Raw genomic sequence first — 18,460 nt, 5'->3', positions numbered from 1 at the left:
GTCACAGCTTGGTGTGGCGTCAAACTGAATAGCGTCCTGACATGGACACAACGACATTTTTGACAACATGAGAACATCTGCCCTTAATCAGAGCAAAAATTGACTTTTAAAAAAGGATAATAATCTCCAGCACATCCACCGACGGCTCAAAAATTACAAATGAAGAGTCATGGAACAGCCATGTGGAAGTCCAAATTTGAATCCCATTGAAAGGTTGTGGGAGATTTGAATAGGCAGTGCACATAAGAAACTCTTGAGTATTCTGCAGCTAAAAGAATTTTTCATACAGAGACTTGTGGGTAGCTATGCAAAACACCTACAAAAAGGTATTTCTTTGAATGAAGGTAATTTTAGATAATGGGGGCCGAGGGTGTTCTCACTTACTTTCTGCAGAATAATATCACAATTACTGATATTTCTGTTGAATAAATTAGTGAAAAGGTTCTGTTCAAATATACCATTTCTATCTGTCAGCTATGTTCATAACAATAAAATGTATGCTTGAATATGTACTGCACTTATGTTTTCAATGGAAGCAAACGAAAACAACTCATTAACATGATCACTCACCTCCATGGGAATATTCCAAGCCATGTAGACGTGGCTTTTGAACTCATCCATCCACACTTCTGCAACCCTGAGGGCATTTCGCCGCACGTGAGACGTCAGATCCTCTGTGTAAGGCTTATGAGCGCGCTCTATATGGGCAATGCGAGCACAGGGCAGCACCTCAACACTGCCTCCACACTGCCACACCTGATTTTAAACAAAGAGAGAGAAAGCTGTCAGCCATCTTCAGTTAAATTACAGATGCTTTCAACACAGTGTAGAACCTTGAACTCTTAGCTTACATTAACAAAAAAAATGGCCTGTGAAGTAATTAATTAACATCTTAAGTTTAACTAAGGAAGTAAAAAGTTTAAAGGCTGACTCCTGAAACAATTACTTTGCTTTTTATGAGATTTTCAGTTCATTTTTGTTTGCAAAAACTAACATCAGTCTTGCAAATATTACATTATAATGTTACTCAGGTGCAAAGGAAGTTTGAAATATTCAAAAGAGTCAGTGCAGCAGGCCATGATGTCATCATGCTTTGACGAACATACTGACTGATATGCAGATGCCCCTCATCACCTCTACCTCCCACTGCATCCCTGACTGTGAAGAGGGAGCCTCCATGGTGCAGAATATCAATAGTCCCAGAAAGAAAAGCCAGATTTCTTGATGACTAAACGCCAGTAGCACCAACTCTTCAGATAATGAAGACCTCTGACAGGCTCAGGATAAACTTTTCCCACTTGTGACACCTTTAACCAACATGATAGGTAAAAATAACTCATCAATTCATTTATATATATTTTTTTTGTTGAATATTGTTTATATTCACTGTATATAATAATATGCCTACAATACATTTCCACTATGTGAAAAAAATGTAATCCTACAATTATTTCTAAACGACAAAACGCAATTATGCATTAGGACTGTTGGTAATGTGTTTTTTATGTAAATCCACCTGAGTTAAATTCCTAAATTCTATATTCTTACACTCTCATAGTCTTTAAAAGACCAATCACACATAACTGATTGGGATTTAAATGTAGTTCAGTCACTTTTTGATTAGCATGATAAACATTTTAGATTATTTTATTTGAAAGTAATGCTGCAATTAGTATATTGCTAATTAATATGAATTAATCTAAACGCAGTTCACAAGTAGTGACTAAAATGTGCTCATCTGATAACATAGAGATGTCACTACCAGGAACCAGCAGTACAGGACAACCAGTGTTTCAGTATGAATAAATGTCATCACACTGGATCGTTATGTGACCACACAGCACAACTGTCACTCTTTCACTCCTTCAAAACAAAAATGACATGAAAAGCAAGTGGTGTAAGAAAGCATCATCAAGGACAAAGAACAAACATCAGATGTGACATAAACTTGATTTGACTGGGACACTAATGATACTTTCTGCACACATTAAGCCAGCCATCAAACAGATCTGGCTGTGACAACAAATTATGAGCAAAAACTGCCATTTTAAAGGCAAACTCAAAAGTAGTGGAGAGGATTTTTAATCGAATTTACTTTCTGTAACTGCAATTACATATAATACTGGTCATGGGCTGAGAATGACCTACATCATAATACACTGTACGTATTAACTCATGAACTTTGCTTCATGGTTCATAGATATTTCTTTGTGAGGCAAAAGATGTGAGATAGCAGGTAAAATAATAACCCAAACAAAGTGGAAAAGAAAAGAAAAAATAGAGGATGGAAATGACTTAACTGACTAGACACAATACATATGTAATATATCTGTTAAATACTGATATTTGATTAATCAGTTGATAATTAAGCAATCCATAAGATTAGATAAGATTCCTTCACCCCTGAAAATGACCTTGATTGACTCTACTACTGTGTCAAAATATTTGTTCATCCCCACAACCAATATGCACTCGTGGATGCTTTTATTAGTACCATTTTGGAGTGCTTGTACCACTTAAAAAGTTGTGTGGTACAATGTATCCCACCTATTCTCAATGGTTGAGTACAGGTAGGGACCAAAAAGTCTCAACCAGTCGTGTGTTAGCTTCAATATCCAGGCTAAAGCTTACTCGCTAACAAAAGAAAATTTCAATTCCTACATACAAGGAGGGTAGCCTTTAGCATCAGACTGTAACATCCTAGATATAGTAAAATTGGTTAAAAGGATATATTTGTACATCATTTTCTATTTCCGTGGAAATCTGAGGAGGCAGCGTGTTATGATTTTATTTTATATTTACCTTTGTAATTCTAGTGCCTAACCTACCCCAACCACACAGTGAGTGAAACCTGTTTAAATGAATGGAAACAAAAAAAAAACACAGAAACATAGTTGCAACAAGGTCTCAAACTGTTTGTCCCAATCTGAGACCAGCTCTCCTCCAGGCCCTCATGAGGGTCTCATTGGTCTAAATTAAACTGCTCATAAGGATGTTTGCTGCACTTGCTGTCACGGGCTAATTTTGGCAGAGTTGATTAGCCTTTGCTCTGATACCGAAGGACACCTCGTGTGTATCTAGTTAATGTACTGATAAGCCTGCTTAATATTCATACCATCTTACAAGATTTTGGCTAAGATTTAGTTAAAATTTTGTAATCAGCAGTCAACAAACATGTTGTGTGTCAAAGTGTGGTAGGACTTTATTTTTATATAAATATCTGTAATGTCAAATGATTAATAAAAAAAAAATCTGACAAATAGAAAATGAATCCATGCTTCCAAAGTGGAAAAAGAAAATGAAAATTTAATCGAATTGTCAAGCAAAGCCATCTGTAATTAGACATTTTGCATCAAGGCATTAATGTCACACATGCGTTGGCTCTGAGCACCTGTGTCCACACCAAATTCTATGACAATACATGGAACAGTTGAAGGAGACAGTCCACCGCCAAAATGCATCATTATGAGAGGTTTCTCATGAAGACCAAAAAGGCCTATTGTTGAATATGCGACCTCTTGTGGTCAGGAGAGAAACTCCGTGTGAATTGTAAAAATAGTGACCATGAAGGTGGGCTTCACATCCGCATTATTAAAAGAATGTAACCATGATGACTTTTTTTTAACCCAAACCAAGTGATGTTACTGGCTAAATCCATTTAAACATTAGTTTTGTCATGTTGTGTTTATTTTCTTACAAGACAAACAGCAAAATGGGATCCACAAGGGTGAAGGTCACCTAGAAAAACGAATATATCTCAGACCTAAACATGTTTGTTTTCTGAACTTAACTAACAAGTGTTATGTAAACCCAACAGAAGTTTTAGTAAAGTGAACATGACTTAATATGACCAGTGAAAAAGCCCTTGTTATATGAAGGTGTCGATAGATTGAATAACTGAGATCCTATGCTCAACTTCCAACCCCCTTATGATAATTTTGTATCATTTTAAAAGAAACAAACAATTTGTGTTTTTCCTCTGCCGCTTGTCTGGGCGATACTTAACATACACTGTTATGGATTGTATTTAGGGGTATTACTTATATGATCGTATTAATCAAGAGGACGTGTTGAATTCTCAGTCTTAGCCAAATTTTGCATCGGCTGACATTCCCAGAGTAATGCTGGTAGATAGACTGGATAAAAATCAACACATCCACCGTTGACGTATGACTTTCAAGATCTGCTGCCATGCTTTATGGCATCATTTTAAGCTTGAACAATCATGTCAGCATGATCTAAAGGACAGCCATGACTTGTATGCAACCTTCTCCCAAAATTGATTCTGTTCATTTGTTTAGAGTCAAGTTACCTTTCTGACAATGAGACAATTGCCTCAGAGCTTTTGGCTGCGGTGTGAACCATCTGCAGTTTACCACTAATTGTTATTGCCTTTTTCGAAATGCAGTACAATAAACGGTCAATTACTGTCAAGACAGAGGTCTGTGACTTCCATAACTATCACCGGCTTTATTGTTATTCCACTCAAAACACAACAGAACAACAAAATACACAACAGCTTCATACTATCAGATATTCCTAAAAGTGTGTTCTTTCTGAATGATCAGACCAACAGACTTAACTTATGCACTGACTCATGGAATCTGTTCTCCAGAGTGCCTGTAAAGTGAAAACAATGCTGCAGCAAACAATTACAGCACTTTGCTCATGCACAATCTTTAATGAGACAATATTTAATGAGACACTGCACTTAGTTTCCATGCAGTCAAATAGTTTAAATGTGTAAATGTAATTGCTGACCCTTACTCCATGTCACATCACTTGTAGATGGTAGAATCCTTAATCTATACTATGGTACAAAGGAAACCCCAATGCACCACTTATAGCCAGTATGTGAATCTGCTTTATGTTATTGAGAGTCAGGTCCTCACTCCACCAAATCGTCCTGACTTCACAGCAATGGAACAATTTCAGTCAAGGCAGCACAATCACTTCCTTCCCTGTAAACACAAGCCCCATCTCGTGTTGCACTTCACGTCTTCTTTTCCATTTTCTATCAAACCACTGTCTGCCAGACCCCCTTTCTTATACTCTCCTGTCTACATCTCGTCTCACTAACCATGGCAGCTGTTCTTTCTCTAATTTCTTTTTGTAGAACTTTTCTGGCAGAGAATCGGTCTCACATTATAGTTGTGTTTGCTAAGATCTATTATCAAGACACCATCAGCCTGAGCGTAAGCTCATTTTAATGCTGCCCTCATCTTAATTAGCTTTGGATAGGAGCTGAAGCTTTTACCTTTAATGTAACTGTAATGAGAGGGAAAGTGGCTTATTCATTGTGGTGTGTTTAATGGTGCCAGTTACAAAACAGGGTACACAGTGGCTTTTAGTGGATTTTTGTAGGAACACTCAAAAGGTAATTTTGAAACAGCTATGACGCTGTGTCGCATCACAATGATTCCTTTTACTGTGCGGCAATAATTCAAATCAAATTCCAAACAAAGAGTCACGATTGTCAATCTAGTCAACCATTTTAAGAATTTTTACTCACAGCCTTAAAGTGCACCGAAGAAACTGTTCTGTGGCTCATAAAGCCTCATAAAGCCTTTAGTATTTTACAGATTTTACCCTAAATGACCAAATATAGTTTAACCAAAAAAAAAAGTCCCAAAAGTAAGTGAAACCCAAATGACACGATAATCTTGAAAATTTTCAGGTATCTACAAAACTACATAACACCTGAGGAGACAATTCTATAAAACCTTAAGTATTAGAAGTTAACTTGAAAAATGCAATTTCAGTGGGGTGTTTTCAATCAGAGGGATGACAAACTGGAGTTACAGTAGTTACAGAATGGGTTCACACCAGATGCTGTATGTGACATTGGAATATTATCTTCAAATGAGCGAAGCAGCATATTATTCAAAAAGCTTATTTTTTCTCGAGCCATTTATGACATCCAGTGATTTTAGGTCATATCTGTGCACTTAAAGGGGAGAGTTTACAAACCTTTAAGCACTAGTGGGCCATGTCGAGCAATCACCTCCTACAGCGGCAACTAAGATTGCTTTTCTCCTTCACTGGAAGCATCAGCAGCTTGAGGTTGTCTTAATAACAACAAAAGATGCTCATAGCCAAAAGGACCAAGATGCACATATGGCATCTTTTCTTTAGTCCAGCTTTTCCCTGCTGTTCACTCATTCAATTCTTTTGGACCATATATTAAGAAATTTCTTCAGTTGAAAGACAAACACGCTTTACAATGATATTATGCAGTTATTAAAAAAAACAAGAAATAACTGAGTATTGTGATTACACTAATACACAGTAATCGACAAGTAATCTAAAACCGTCTTAGTACCTGAAATAGGTACTTCTAAGAGGTAACGTATCAATAAGTAACTGCAGTGTTGTAGATCCAGTTAAGCTACACAACGGCTTAATCAGGATCTATTTTTGTGCTGTGTGTACAGAGGTTGCAAATGCTATTAAGAGTTGGAGCTAATGTTTGCAGTAGTCACCAGCAGACACAGTTTTAAAGAAATCAAGAGATGATGTTAATTAGCCATCTGGCTACAACTTAAAGGTTTGCTGGTGACATTCAGCATGCCTTTAGCTGACAAAACTGGATCTGAGATGAGAATTAGCCTTTCCTGAAAAAACACCTCTCAAGGTAAATTAGACATTTTTTAAGTAGATAAGGTTGCATCTATGACAGAATGTTAAGCTTGACAGACAAAGCAACAGTGAATAAAGCTCATCAAAATGTTGATCGTTGCCCTCTGATTACCATACTATAAACATGCATGCATCTTACTTTCAGTTAGATGCTATATGTAATACCAATGGATGTTTTCTACTATTTCCTTTTAAAAACAGTGCTAATCTTAATAAATTTATCTCAATAATGTTGCCAAAAGTATTTTACAGCAAGTACATGCATGAACTTCTTGATTTGTCGCTCTCATGTGAAATTGGGCTATGGGATGCTGTATCTGGATGGGGAATGGACTGAAGTCACCGGAGGGTTTAAAAAAGATGATATGGTGTCATTTGAAGCTCAGCAGAGTGAGATCTAGAGAAGAATGAATTCATGAATCTGCCATGAGTCATCACTGCAAGCTGGAGAGGTGGTGTGAATCTTCCTATTAAATATCACAGTTCTTAGACAGTTAAATGGCACCAGATACAAAGGTATAACTTGTCAATTTAGATTGAAACATGTTCAGTGATGATGGTTTGAGTGGTTTCCTTAGAGTTTCTAATTTGAAAAAGGAATTGACAACTTGTCTATTTTAAATGCAAAGCTGGAAAATAGATGCAACAGCAGGGCAAACAACATTGTACATCTCCAGACTCCTGACAAGATGAAAAGAACTCCCGTCACCATGTGTTCCTGTGATTTATTATGTTACTTCAGGAACTTTCTCATTTTAAGTTTTTGTATATGAAGCTATCTGCCTTCATTTTCTTGCAACACCCCTCCTGTCCCTCCAGAAACTTTAACCGGTTTTTAAAAACACCTATCTGCATTAATTTCACATGTCCTCAGTATATTAATAAAACCCTTCACATCAAAGCAAAGACTTACTTGAAAGCTAATTTTAGTCTTTTGCTACCCACAGCACGAGTGAGGCAGTGCAGACAATTGGCATCAAGTTTTCACTTTGTATCAAGTTGCACTTGTCTTTTATTTGAGGAGTTCATAATTTCCCATCATCTCCACAGAAATGTTAAACCATTTACAGACAATAATGCCCTGAAGAGGCAAGTCAGGAATAAAAAATAAAAAAAACCTTATTCAAATCTTTCACAATAGAAAAATGATCATGTTAATCTAAACCTAGTTCAGACATGCACTATATCATGTAAACAAGCTGGCCATTTTCAAGTGAGTACAGTACAGTATATATTCACCACCACAGAACTCCACTATAGTCTGACCATTATTCCATTATCTGAATCCCACAAACTAAGCCTGACTCGAATAATCTTTAGCTGTCACTTCACACTTATCCTTAAAATGCTAATTGTCGCATTGATGATTAAAAGTGGAGGCCTGATCAGAAATGTGAAAAGACAGATGCAAATTACAATTGATTATGAAACATTTTTTAAACACATGAAGGAAAGGTAAGATGTTCATTTAAGGTGAGAAAAGCACAAGACCAAGTTGCTTATTTCAGTGTAGCCCAGGCACATAGAGTGTTCAGCAATCTTCAGAGAGAAGCGCTGTGAAAAATTCACCAGATCAAGTTTTCACATTCAGTGAAAATTCCCTCATTATAAGGTCAACTGCCCTCTAAACATGGGGACAGACATGTTCATATTCTGCAGCAATTTAAGGCAGAATTTGGTAACCTTTGAAAGATGGACTTGGCTTGAAAATCTGAAAGAATACACTCATAAGTCCTTCCCCTCCCTCTCTGCTGTGCTGCAGCTCTGCTTCCAAAAGCCTGTCCCTATAGAGAAGGTTGTCAAGCATGTAATAGCTGCCAGTAACCATGGCAATAGCTGAAACGATTGAAACCATTTAGAGACTCCTGGCTCATAGTGGATTTTTTTTTTTTTCCATTGAGACATGGTTGAATCTTGCAAACTATATTAGAAGCACTCTGAAGGGCCTGAAGAACCACATTTTCTCCCCGCACAATACCAGTCTCATGTATTACGGTCAGGAACATAATAACAATTTCAGAAAATATGGCCAACTTGTGTTCTGCTTTAAGCTATAAGCAGAATAACAGATGCCAAGCAAAGCACTATTTTCTACAACATAAATAACCTCCAGTAAAGCAAACTCACAAATGGACACTTGAACACTTCCATCAGCATCACGGTTTTCTTTTGTTGTGCCTGAATATCTCCCAGAACAATACAGTGTGTTATGTAGACATTTCTGGAATTTTAGAGCTTATTTCAGCTGCTTAATTACATTTTCTTTTACAAGACCTGTAAATAAATAAATAAAAGATTTTTTATTTATCTAACTGATAAACACTGCCTTGATTAATTATTGCAAAATTGTTTACATGTGATATACCCATGTTTGCATGCCCTCTCTTGAAAATATCAATAAAACCATTAATGTAACAGATTCCCTGCCAATATTTTGACAACCCATGGTCAGTTAAAATTAGTTTTCATGTTCTAGTTCTTTTTTAGGATTTGGTTGATGCAGTTGCTTAGTTTGAAATTGAATATCTTATATATCTTATATATATGGCACATGAAAATAACAAAGACACTCAGAAAACCATTACAGTCTTAATGTTATGTTGCACTTAGGGCCCTTTCTGATTACTACAAGCTTTTACAATCACTTCCCACCACAGTAAGATGTCTCTATAGGTAGATTAAGTTGGTAAAAACTATTTTCATGAGAAAAAACTACAAGAATTAAGTAAGAAAATTACAGCAAAAGAAATGTGCTGTAGTTTTAGGCACAATAGAATTTTACATTGTTCATATAATACCAACATAGAGACATGTGATCAGGTCCATATTCTGCAGTAGGACAGCGACCCCAAACATACTGCTAGAGTCACAAAGTTCAGAGTCTTGCAACAGGTGCGCCCACATCTGGCAACAGACAGAAGACACAAAATCTACAAGGAAGCTGTGGGAAGATGCGTTGAACAACCTATCTGTCCAGTAAGATAAGACAAAATATGTGTGCATGTGTACCAAGAAAAGCTTGTTGTGTGTAGGCAAATGAAAAAAAAGCCCTCAACAGCAATACTGACATGGGAAATAAAAACAGGCTGCCAGGGTCGTGGGTCAGTGTTTCACATGTCCATCCACCAACTGGCTCTGAAACTTGAAATAAATCACGCATAGAAGAATAAATTAGTAGAATTTCTAATTGTAGAAGACAGGACTGAAGTAATCTATACAGACAGCTTTGCGAAAAAAATTCATACAGTAGCTTTAAATTTAGAATCTTCCCCCAGTCATTACATCTCGTTTGGGCAGTTTTCACAGACGTTTGCTGACAAGTTTGTTAACTGTTTTTTTTGTGTTGCCTAATTATCTAATGGCTATAAATGTTATCCCAACAAGCCTTCTTATTTTCTGTATGACATAAATTCACATATCTGTTTCTTGCTTTATATACAATACACATTTGTGTTGAATTATTGTTGCAGGATGTAACACATGCACAGTATAAAGTATTTGATTAAGTGTGGATAAGGATTTTTGTAATAAAGGATTTGTAATTACAGTGTGAACAGAGAACTGCATTTAAACACTGTTTCCTTAAAACTGCAGCTGGGATTGCTGCAAAGTGAAACCAACTCCAGAGGCAACAACATAAAGAACTTAACTAATCTGTCTTAATGACGAGTGTCTCTTTGGTAAGTCTGTGATGAGGAAATCCCACAAGCAACCACTCGAGAGAGACTTTCCCAAAGTAAAAGCCTGCATGCAGAAACACTGACATGCTCAGTTTGTTATTTGTTAGGTTACTATAATTATATTTTAGTCCAAAAACTTTTCTTCCTCCCCACAGTTCCAAGCGAAAACATATTACACAATAACACAAATTCCTGCGATCAGGCATTCTTTGGAGAGAAACATTTCTCGTAATCATCCAGCAAGTTCTCCATTTATGGATACAACTGATCATAAGACAAAGATTGATAAGCTCATAAAACATTTACTCAAACACTATTTCACTCGCGTCAGGTTTGCAACTACATATACTTTAACTTTCTTCTTACTTCTAGCTGCGCCACCACATGTTGTTTTGTAAAAGAGACTTTTTATGATATACAGGATGGAAATAAACCCTCTGCAGTAGAATGAGACCTGAAATACAATAAAGAAATTTGGTTGTCAGAAATAACAACAACCTTTTTACGTGTGGCACATCTTAATTTTAAAAGCAAATTAAATCAAATGACAGGACATTATGGTTTGAAAAATGTTAATTTCTGGCACTCTGGCTGTGTAATGCCTGTCAATAAGACAGCAGGCAGGTTAAAATAAAGCTAAAATAATGTTATTTTCTCTTTTTGGGATTTCATTCTGGTTCACATAGCATTACTGTTCAACAGAAACCTCTAATGATGCATGTAGCTGTGATATTTTTCATTCTGTACTAGAAGCCTGCATCACCATTCAGATCACTTTTGTTAGACAAAGGCTTTTTCATTGATTGTCCTGTTGGTCTGAGATTATGCAGTGGGATTCAATAGATTTTTAGCAGCCCAGGGGTCATGGCGCTCAATCAGTGCTGTTCTACAATTACAGTCTGAGTCATTACGGTACAACGTGTTGTTACTCACTCTGAATGATAACATAGAACTCAGTCTTTTGTACGTTCCACTGGGTGAATAAAGTCACTGGTGTAAAAAGTGAATACAGACATTATTCACTGAAAAATAACTTTTTATAAAAAGTCATTAGAAACAAGATATGATGCACTACTACTATCTGTAAGACTCTATATGTTGAATTTGAGCTAACAAATAAAGACATGTTGTATTTCTCCTTTAAAATGTCTGTTATTCTAATTTATTATTTCATATACTGTTTATTACCACTATTACTCAAACTATCCAAACTGTGTCTGCGAGAATATTGCAAGACCATCGACAACGTCTGATTAATGACACTTGCATAGCAAAGAGAATTAAATAATCATAAAAATGACTACAAACACCTACCCTTGTACGCACAGACTGGCATTAAATATTGCATGTATGTGTTGAATTTCACTTGGTCTGAGAGGAAGCCTCACGGATTTTATGGCTTGTTGTACGGCATGCAGGTAACTCTGTTACAGTCTCTCTTTAATGCTGTTGAAACACGATTGTCATGAACACAAGTGAATGTATGCCTAATCAAATCATGGTCTATTCCAGTTGATCCAGGAAATATGCCACACTTTTTTGCTGACTGCCGTTTCAATCGCTATAGTTAATTTGCTTTAAGGATATTTGCATTTACAACTCATTCTTTGGAATTGTTTTTAAAACAATACGAATATAATTAAATGACTTATTAATCCTTTGATTATAATTTACAAATCCCTGAGTAACAAATAATAAGTAGCTTTTTTATAATTAATAAATCAACAGAGCACCTGGCTTTTGCTTTGAATTTCTCTGAGTTTGATACATTGTGTATCCTATCGGAGCCTTTCACAAAGCCTTTTACAGCGCTCATACAGAGTACACTTTGTTTTTACTGAATATAAATTACATGCTGAATTCTTGGCATAAATCTACAGTGTAAATCATTATTATGACAGTAATGGTATTTTATTGCCACTTCCATAAATACTGTTTACAAACCCTGCTGTATAATTGTTTTTCATAGCCCTCAATGATCATCATTCCTCAACGTAACCTTCCTGGCACTCGTTGAGAGTGATGATGTCTCCTTTGGTCTTTTTTGATGCATTGTCCCAGCTCGGCTTCCAGTGGTGCAATATCCAGTATTCACGGGTGTTTTGGGAAATCACTTGAATTATAATTCCTTTTCCAGGGTCCTTTGATAATTTGCTGTGGATTCTATTGTACTTGAAGGACCACCTCAGAAACCTATACATTTCAGAAAACAATTTAGCATATTGTGATGTGAAGCACAAACAGACAGGCTGTATAGATTTATGTTGTTAGTGTCTGACTTTCCATTGTTATCTATGGTGGAGTGGAGACTTTTGAGGTAAGATCTTCTTTTTTTTAGCTTATTACTGCAGAAAACGATTATCGTAACTCGTAACCCTGCATCCACCGGATCAATCTGGGAACCCATCAGCTGTTGTCTGATGGCTATGCCTGTTGGGGTGATGGCCAATGTTTTTAGGCCTGTAGTGTGACAAATTTATATCCAAAAAGTGGATATACAGTCCAAGACTTTCTGCTCTGGTCAGAATGTGGTTCCATATGTTTTGCTTCTGCATTTCTGAACACATCCTCCGGGCTAAATTCCAACACACTCAGTTAAGCTTGATTTATGGTTTTGGATTAAATCTTACACCATCGAAGTGAACCTTATTCTGTTGCTACACCACAGCCTGATATGCACCTCCTCAGTGATTAAAGTACACATTGCTGTGATGTAGACTGCATCAGCTGCAGTCTGTGTTTACTCAACATATTGCTTTGGTGAAAGATAATGCTCCTATGAGACCAAAGGTTTTTTTTTCCTGATTCTAATACTAATAAAACAACCAGTACTTTGCCTGTGTAGTTGTATTCTGTTTTATCACATTGGTAGTTTTGCTGGTCCTTTAAAAAAAAAAAAATTAAAAATTTGGCTTAAAACTCTTCTTTTTGATAAAACTTACAGTTAAGGATAGCTCAGGTGACCTTGAACCATCCCATTAGTTATGCTGGTATTGGCCTCGACGGCTGGGGACCTCCCATGATGCACTTTTCTTCACCTGGCTAATTTTACTTTTACTCTATATATGTATAAGTCATTCTTGTTATCAATAACAACAACGTTTCCCATAACCTGTCCCATAGCATAGGGCTTTTGTGTGTGTTTGTGCCTCTTTTCTGTCCTCTCAACCTCCAACCAGCCAAGGCAGATGTCTGCTCTTCTCGAGTCTGATTCTGCTGGTCTCTTCCTATTAAAAGGGAGTTCTCCACTCCACTATTGCCCACCAGCCTAAACATGCTTAGGTTGGCGATTGAATCAAAGTAAAGATTCAAAAATACCTTAAATAGAATATTTTAATGAATTTATATCATGCCATTTGGATTTAATTAAGTCATTATGAATCGGATTGAACTGTATACTGAATGGATTTAGTCGGACTTATTCTTTGTTCAAAGTGCCAGTAGATGTTAATGTTGTGAACTGGCACTACATAAATAAGTTGAATTGAACAGAACTGAACTTTAGAGTAGACTATCAATACTGTTATGCTGCTTTTTAAACTGATTTTTTAAAGTATACTATGTGAACATCTGGCATTAAAAAAAAACTGCCACCAGCGTGCATTACAGTTGTGTAATTACAGATTGATACAGTCATACTATAACCTGACATTTGAGTAACAAGCCATAGGCAGACCCATATATATACCATTTGGAAAAGGGTAGGCATGCATAACTTGGAGCCAGGAAAGATACCTCGCTTGCGATTGTGACCTGACAGGTCTCGGGCAAAGCCAGCAGCGGTGTAAGGTAAGACACACCAGTACACAGATAACCATGCTTAAAAGAGCTCTAACACAGAAACAACCCCTAACCCAAAACACATCTTAAACCCAGCTAATTTAAGGGTTGGACTCCCTAAAATTGCAGTCACATGAAGCAGAATCAAACCAAATGCTTCGCTGTCAGTCAAATTGTGGAAATATATGATTTACAGATATATCTGTCCCTCATCTAATAGATGTAAATGTGTAGTTTTCAGTTTCAAGTCATTAGCTTGTGATAATTTGAGATTTATTCTATTGGAATATATAGAGTTATATGAACAATAGAAACAAAAGACATGCTTTTTTGTAAAAGTGGTGTAAAATAGGTGCACTTCAAAGCATCCTGGCAATTATCAACTGAAACATGTCAATCCATTAAAACTGTTTCTAAATGGATACTAAGTTGCAAATTTCACTGTACTTAGATGACCATTTTTGATTACCATTTCAACATTAAAAATCCTCTGCATCTCTAAAATAATGCTTAAAGTCTCATATAATTGACATAGAACTTTAACAAGAACTCATGATGCCCTTTTAATGACAGAGCTTGTCACACTCTGTGAGAACAGATAATACATGCATATTATGATATAAATATAATGCTTTCACAGTGTAATCAAATGTAAACAGGGCAGTGGTTCATTTCATCCTCAAGCTATTGAGGACAGACCTTTTAAACCACAGCCAAAGCCTGTAGGCTATTGGTCTGATTTAAGTGTCTCTCTGTGGATCTGTCAGCCAACAGTCTGTGTGTTGGCAGGTGGTCTGAGGGCATGACCAATATACAGACAGGCAGACAGTCAGACAGACCCTGCTGAGACTCCATGGGATTTCTAATGTGAGGCCAAGACAGGGTCCTCCAGGCTTGTAGTTCTCAGCTCACTGTGTCAACGTCTTTCAAAGCCACTGCACAACCATCAACTACATTCACCTCCAGGCGAGTACCTTCAGTCCAACATCACTAAGTACACAACAGAGCAGTAACTGTAATATGAGCAAGTATATGACAAAGAAACACTCAAATCTAACAAAGCTATAACCTGAAGTCATATCATAATATATATGATGAAATCAGAAATTTGTCCATATATAAAGCTAAGGGGGATATTGGCAGGCCCAGTAATTCTAAAAGCAGAGAATATCTGGAGGAAAATGACTTGCAGGATTATTCTTCTTTACTGATGGTTGGATTCTCTCTCAATAGCGAGCGTAGACATATTCACATCCGGTGTCCTGTTATGAACTTGTCCCCATTTTCTTCTCACACTACATTATAGCGAAAGAGCAGCTGAGGAAGAGTTGTCTGTCCCCCATCTCTTGATGTTATTGAACAGGCTAATAGCTCCATTAATGATCTCAGTACACTATACGTGTACTACCATTAGCTATTCCTAAGAAGGGCAGCTCTTAAACAAGCCCATCTGCTCATGGTACTGTTTAACTGAATACACATCAAGCAATTTTCAGCTCCCAGTCAGAGCTGATGGTGTACAAATTGATTATAGCGCAGTAAGAGGAATGACAAAGTGTGTTGATCTCCTCCGAACAATGTCAGCATCCTCTTCACACGTTGCTAAAAGTAACAATGATGTCCAATAAGTCTCTTCAGAGCAATCACTACAGGAGGATGGGGATTGTTGAGACGTCAGAAACAAATCAGTAATGATAATTTGTTCGAGCTAAAACTACACAAGTAAGTATATCACAGCACATTCCGGGTAGTTAAAGGAGAGTACACACTGCCATCACAAGTTAAACTGTTTTATTTGTTTTAAAAAAATAGGTTGTTGATATTCTCTATATTACTTTACTGTCCACGAAACCCATCTAAAGACCGCAATACATTGTGGTCAGGTTAGGTGACCTTAACCTGTTCTACATATAGAGTTAGTTTAGTCACAGAACCTGAACTCCAAACAACACACTTTTTATACGTTTCATCTGGTCTGCCCGATTGTGACTATTACTACCTAAGAATTCCTTCAAAATGGCCTATTCTTCTTTTGTGTTGCATATATCAGAATCACTCTCAGTATAGAAAGTAACAGCCTTAGAGATAACAATCCCACATAGTGATAATCTTTATCTCTCTTCACATTTTCCACTTTCAACAGTGGAAATTTTAAGCTTTAATAAAGATAGGCTGTGGGCTGCATGGTAGTGGGGTTGTTCAGTAAAAGGTGAAATCTATAAAGAATAGATTTACATTTGTGGTGATGTTTTCTTGTGTTTTCCCACCATTTTCACCAAAACGAGTTCCACATTGACACCATGTTGTTGAAAATGTCAGTGCATCCAAAGCTTACTGTGGTTGGTCTAAAGAAATACATAAACATTTTCAAGATTTCCTCCCCTTACCTGGAATATCAAGGCCATGCAGAAAGATTATTCTCTAGTTTTAGTGCAAAGTCAGGAGTTAAATTCATTATGAGGAAGGATCAGAGTTGCAGTGAGTGTGTGTGTATAGACCAGAAGATGTGCCTGACATCATCTGATAAACTGTCGATACGATACGTCTGCACACAAATCTGTAATTCTTCAAATCCAGCCTTTATACTGTAACTTAAATGCTAACGTATACTGAGCATCATTTTGAAAAGTCTAAGCATCGTGTCAGTAGTTTCGATTATGTCTAACACAGATTTTTTTTCCTCCCTGCCGTTTAGACCGTCTGTTAGCCCCATCGTGTCTGACTGAATTGAAGTGACTGACCCAGTTGTGCTAAAGGGCAATGTGTGAAGGTTGTGCAGAGGTGTGAACGTGTGTGTATTATGTGCTTTGTAACAGAATTGGTGTGAATAATCCGGGAAATAAGTTATTTATTTGATTTGGCAGAGTCAGGGAGAAAGGGCCAAGTTTGAGTGTTTACAAGTTAATTATGACTTTGTTTGCGAGAAAAATGTTAAAATGTGTTGAAGGTAGGCACATTCAAATGTATCATATATACAAAGCACACAGACAAAGGCTGAGCCCTGGAGAGCCCAAATCCAGTGTAACCTCTGGACATATGTGCATGGTTCAGGTGGCATTTGTTAGGTTATCCACTAATTAGTGGATTGTCTATGGTTTAATCCACGACCTGTGTAGTGTCCAAGCATATTTGGGCAAGACACCAAGGTGCATCCAAAAGAAGACAATCCATGCATGGCAAGAATCTGGAGCTGAATGTTCAACTTTGTTCTGTTGTGTGCGGAATGAGTTTTTACCAAATTACTGCTCCTGATCCCGACGACTTAACCTCAGCACCACTGTTAAACGCACACACCGCATTGCTTGATGTCAGCTTAGTGTTTTACGTACAAAGTGAGTGAGCAAAGCTTTCCGTAACTCTGCTCCTAACAACCAGTATGGGTGACTATCACATTTAATTCTTTACACATTACCTGAATGAACAATTGACTCCATGGCCGCAGGCATGACAACACAACTCACCCTGATGCCCAGCTCCACATTTTCTCCTCCGTAAACCTCCATCCCTTCATCCAGCAGACCAATCTCCTCAAAGTACAGCCTATCCACCACAAAGCAGCCAATCAGGGCTGGGCTCCTGGAGAATTTAAGATGATGAACATCAGTTTTGTTTTTCAGTTGCTATAGGAACAGTGAGGTGAAGGAAGATATGTGACCAAGCGGAATCTCTAATTTGCTTACATGAAAGTGCTACATGAATCACCATTTTTAGCAAGGTTGACAATTGTTCATTTTGAATGTTATATATATAAATCATGCAACATTAGTTGATATTTGATGTCAGATGTTTGTTCACTTACTGGATTGGTGCACTCTTGTTGCCCCTGTGCCACCAGGACTTGGGGGGATTGAGGTAGCGACACCACAGTTCCCAGTCAAAGCCCTGGGCAGACAGCGGATATTCTTCAATCTCGAATGTGTCATACTTGATGTTATCAAATGATGGGGATATTATTCGAGTTCTGTCCTCTTTAATTCTCTGCAGAATAGGTTCGGCCCTGTAAATATGGAGAGAGAAAGTAATTTCACTGTGTGTATTTGGTTTGACAGGCTTTCTCTATTACCTTTGTGATTGTGCAATTGCAATTTCAGGATATGTATTCAATTCAATATATGAAAAATGACAAAGTCTTATTACTCAACTGATAATACAGTTTACATTAAAAATTAGGCCATACAATATATTTAATAATTTGCAAACTGTTTGACAAAAAACAACCTTGTACTGGGCTCATGATTTAGGATTACTATTGAATAAATTGGGAAAAGAGACATATCTCAATTTCAACTTTTTAAAATCAGGGTTGTATTTCTGTCCCTCCAGTTAATAGGTTATACACTATGTTGGTATTCAGTGTGAGT

The 18,460-nt window shown here is 37.0% G+C and overlaps 1 protein-coding gene across 1 annotated transcript in view; it reads right to left on the bottom strand.

Annotated features, from left to right (window-relative positions):
• Positions 1–18,460, bottom strand: part of galnt18b (UDP-N-acetyl-alpha-D-galactosamine:polypeptide N-acetylgalactosaminyltransferase 18b) — a 77,640-nt gene that overhangs the window by 13,912 nt on the left and 45,268 nt on the right. Inside the window, exons 5-7 of the mRNA XM_072380604.1 lie at positions 17,899–18,096; positions 17,561–17,675; positions 571–756 (exon numbers count right to left, since the gene is read on the bottom strand). Of these exons, the coding sequence (XP_072236705.1) occupies positions 571–756; positions 17,561–17,675; positions 17,899–18,096 (499 nt within the window). The remainder of the gene's footprint in view (positions 1–570; positions 757–17,560; positions 17,676–17,898; positions 18,097–18,460) is intronic.

The sequence above is a fragment of the Leuresthes tenuis genome, unplaced genomic scaffold (assembly GCF_036924035.1).
Source record: "Leuresthes tenuis unplaced genomic scaffold, fLeuTen1.0.hap1 SCAF_2, whole genome shotgun sequence".
NCBI lineage: Eukaryota > Metazoa > Chordata > Actinopteri > Atheriniformes > Atherinopsidae > Leuresthes > Leuresthes tenuis.
This window is presented reverse-complemented; position numbering and strand designations above follow the sequence as displayed.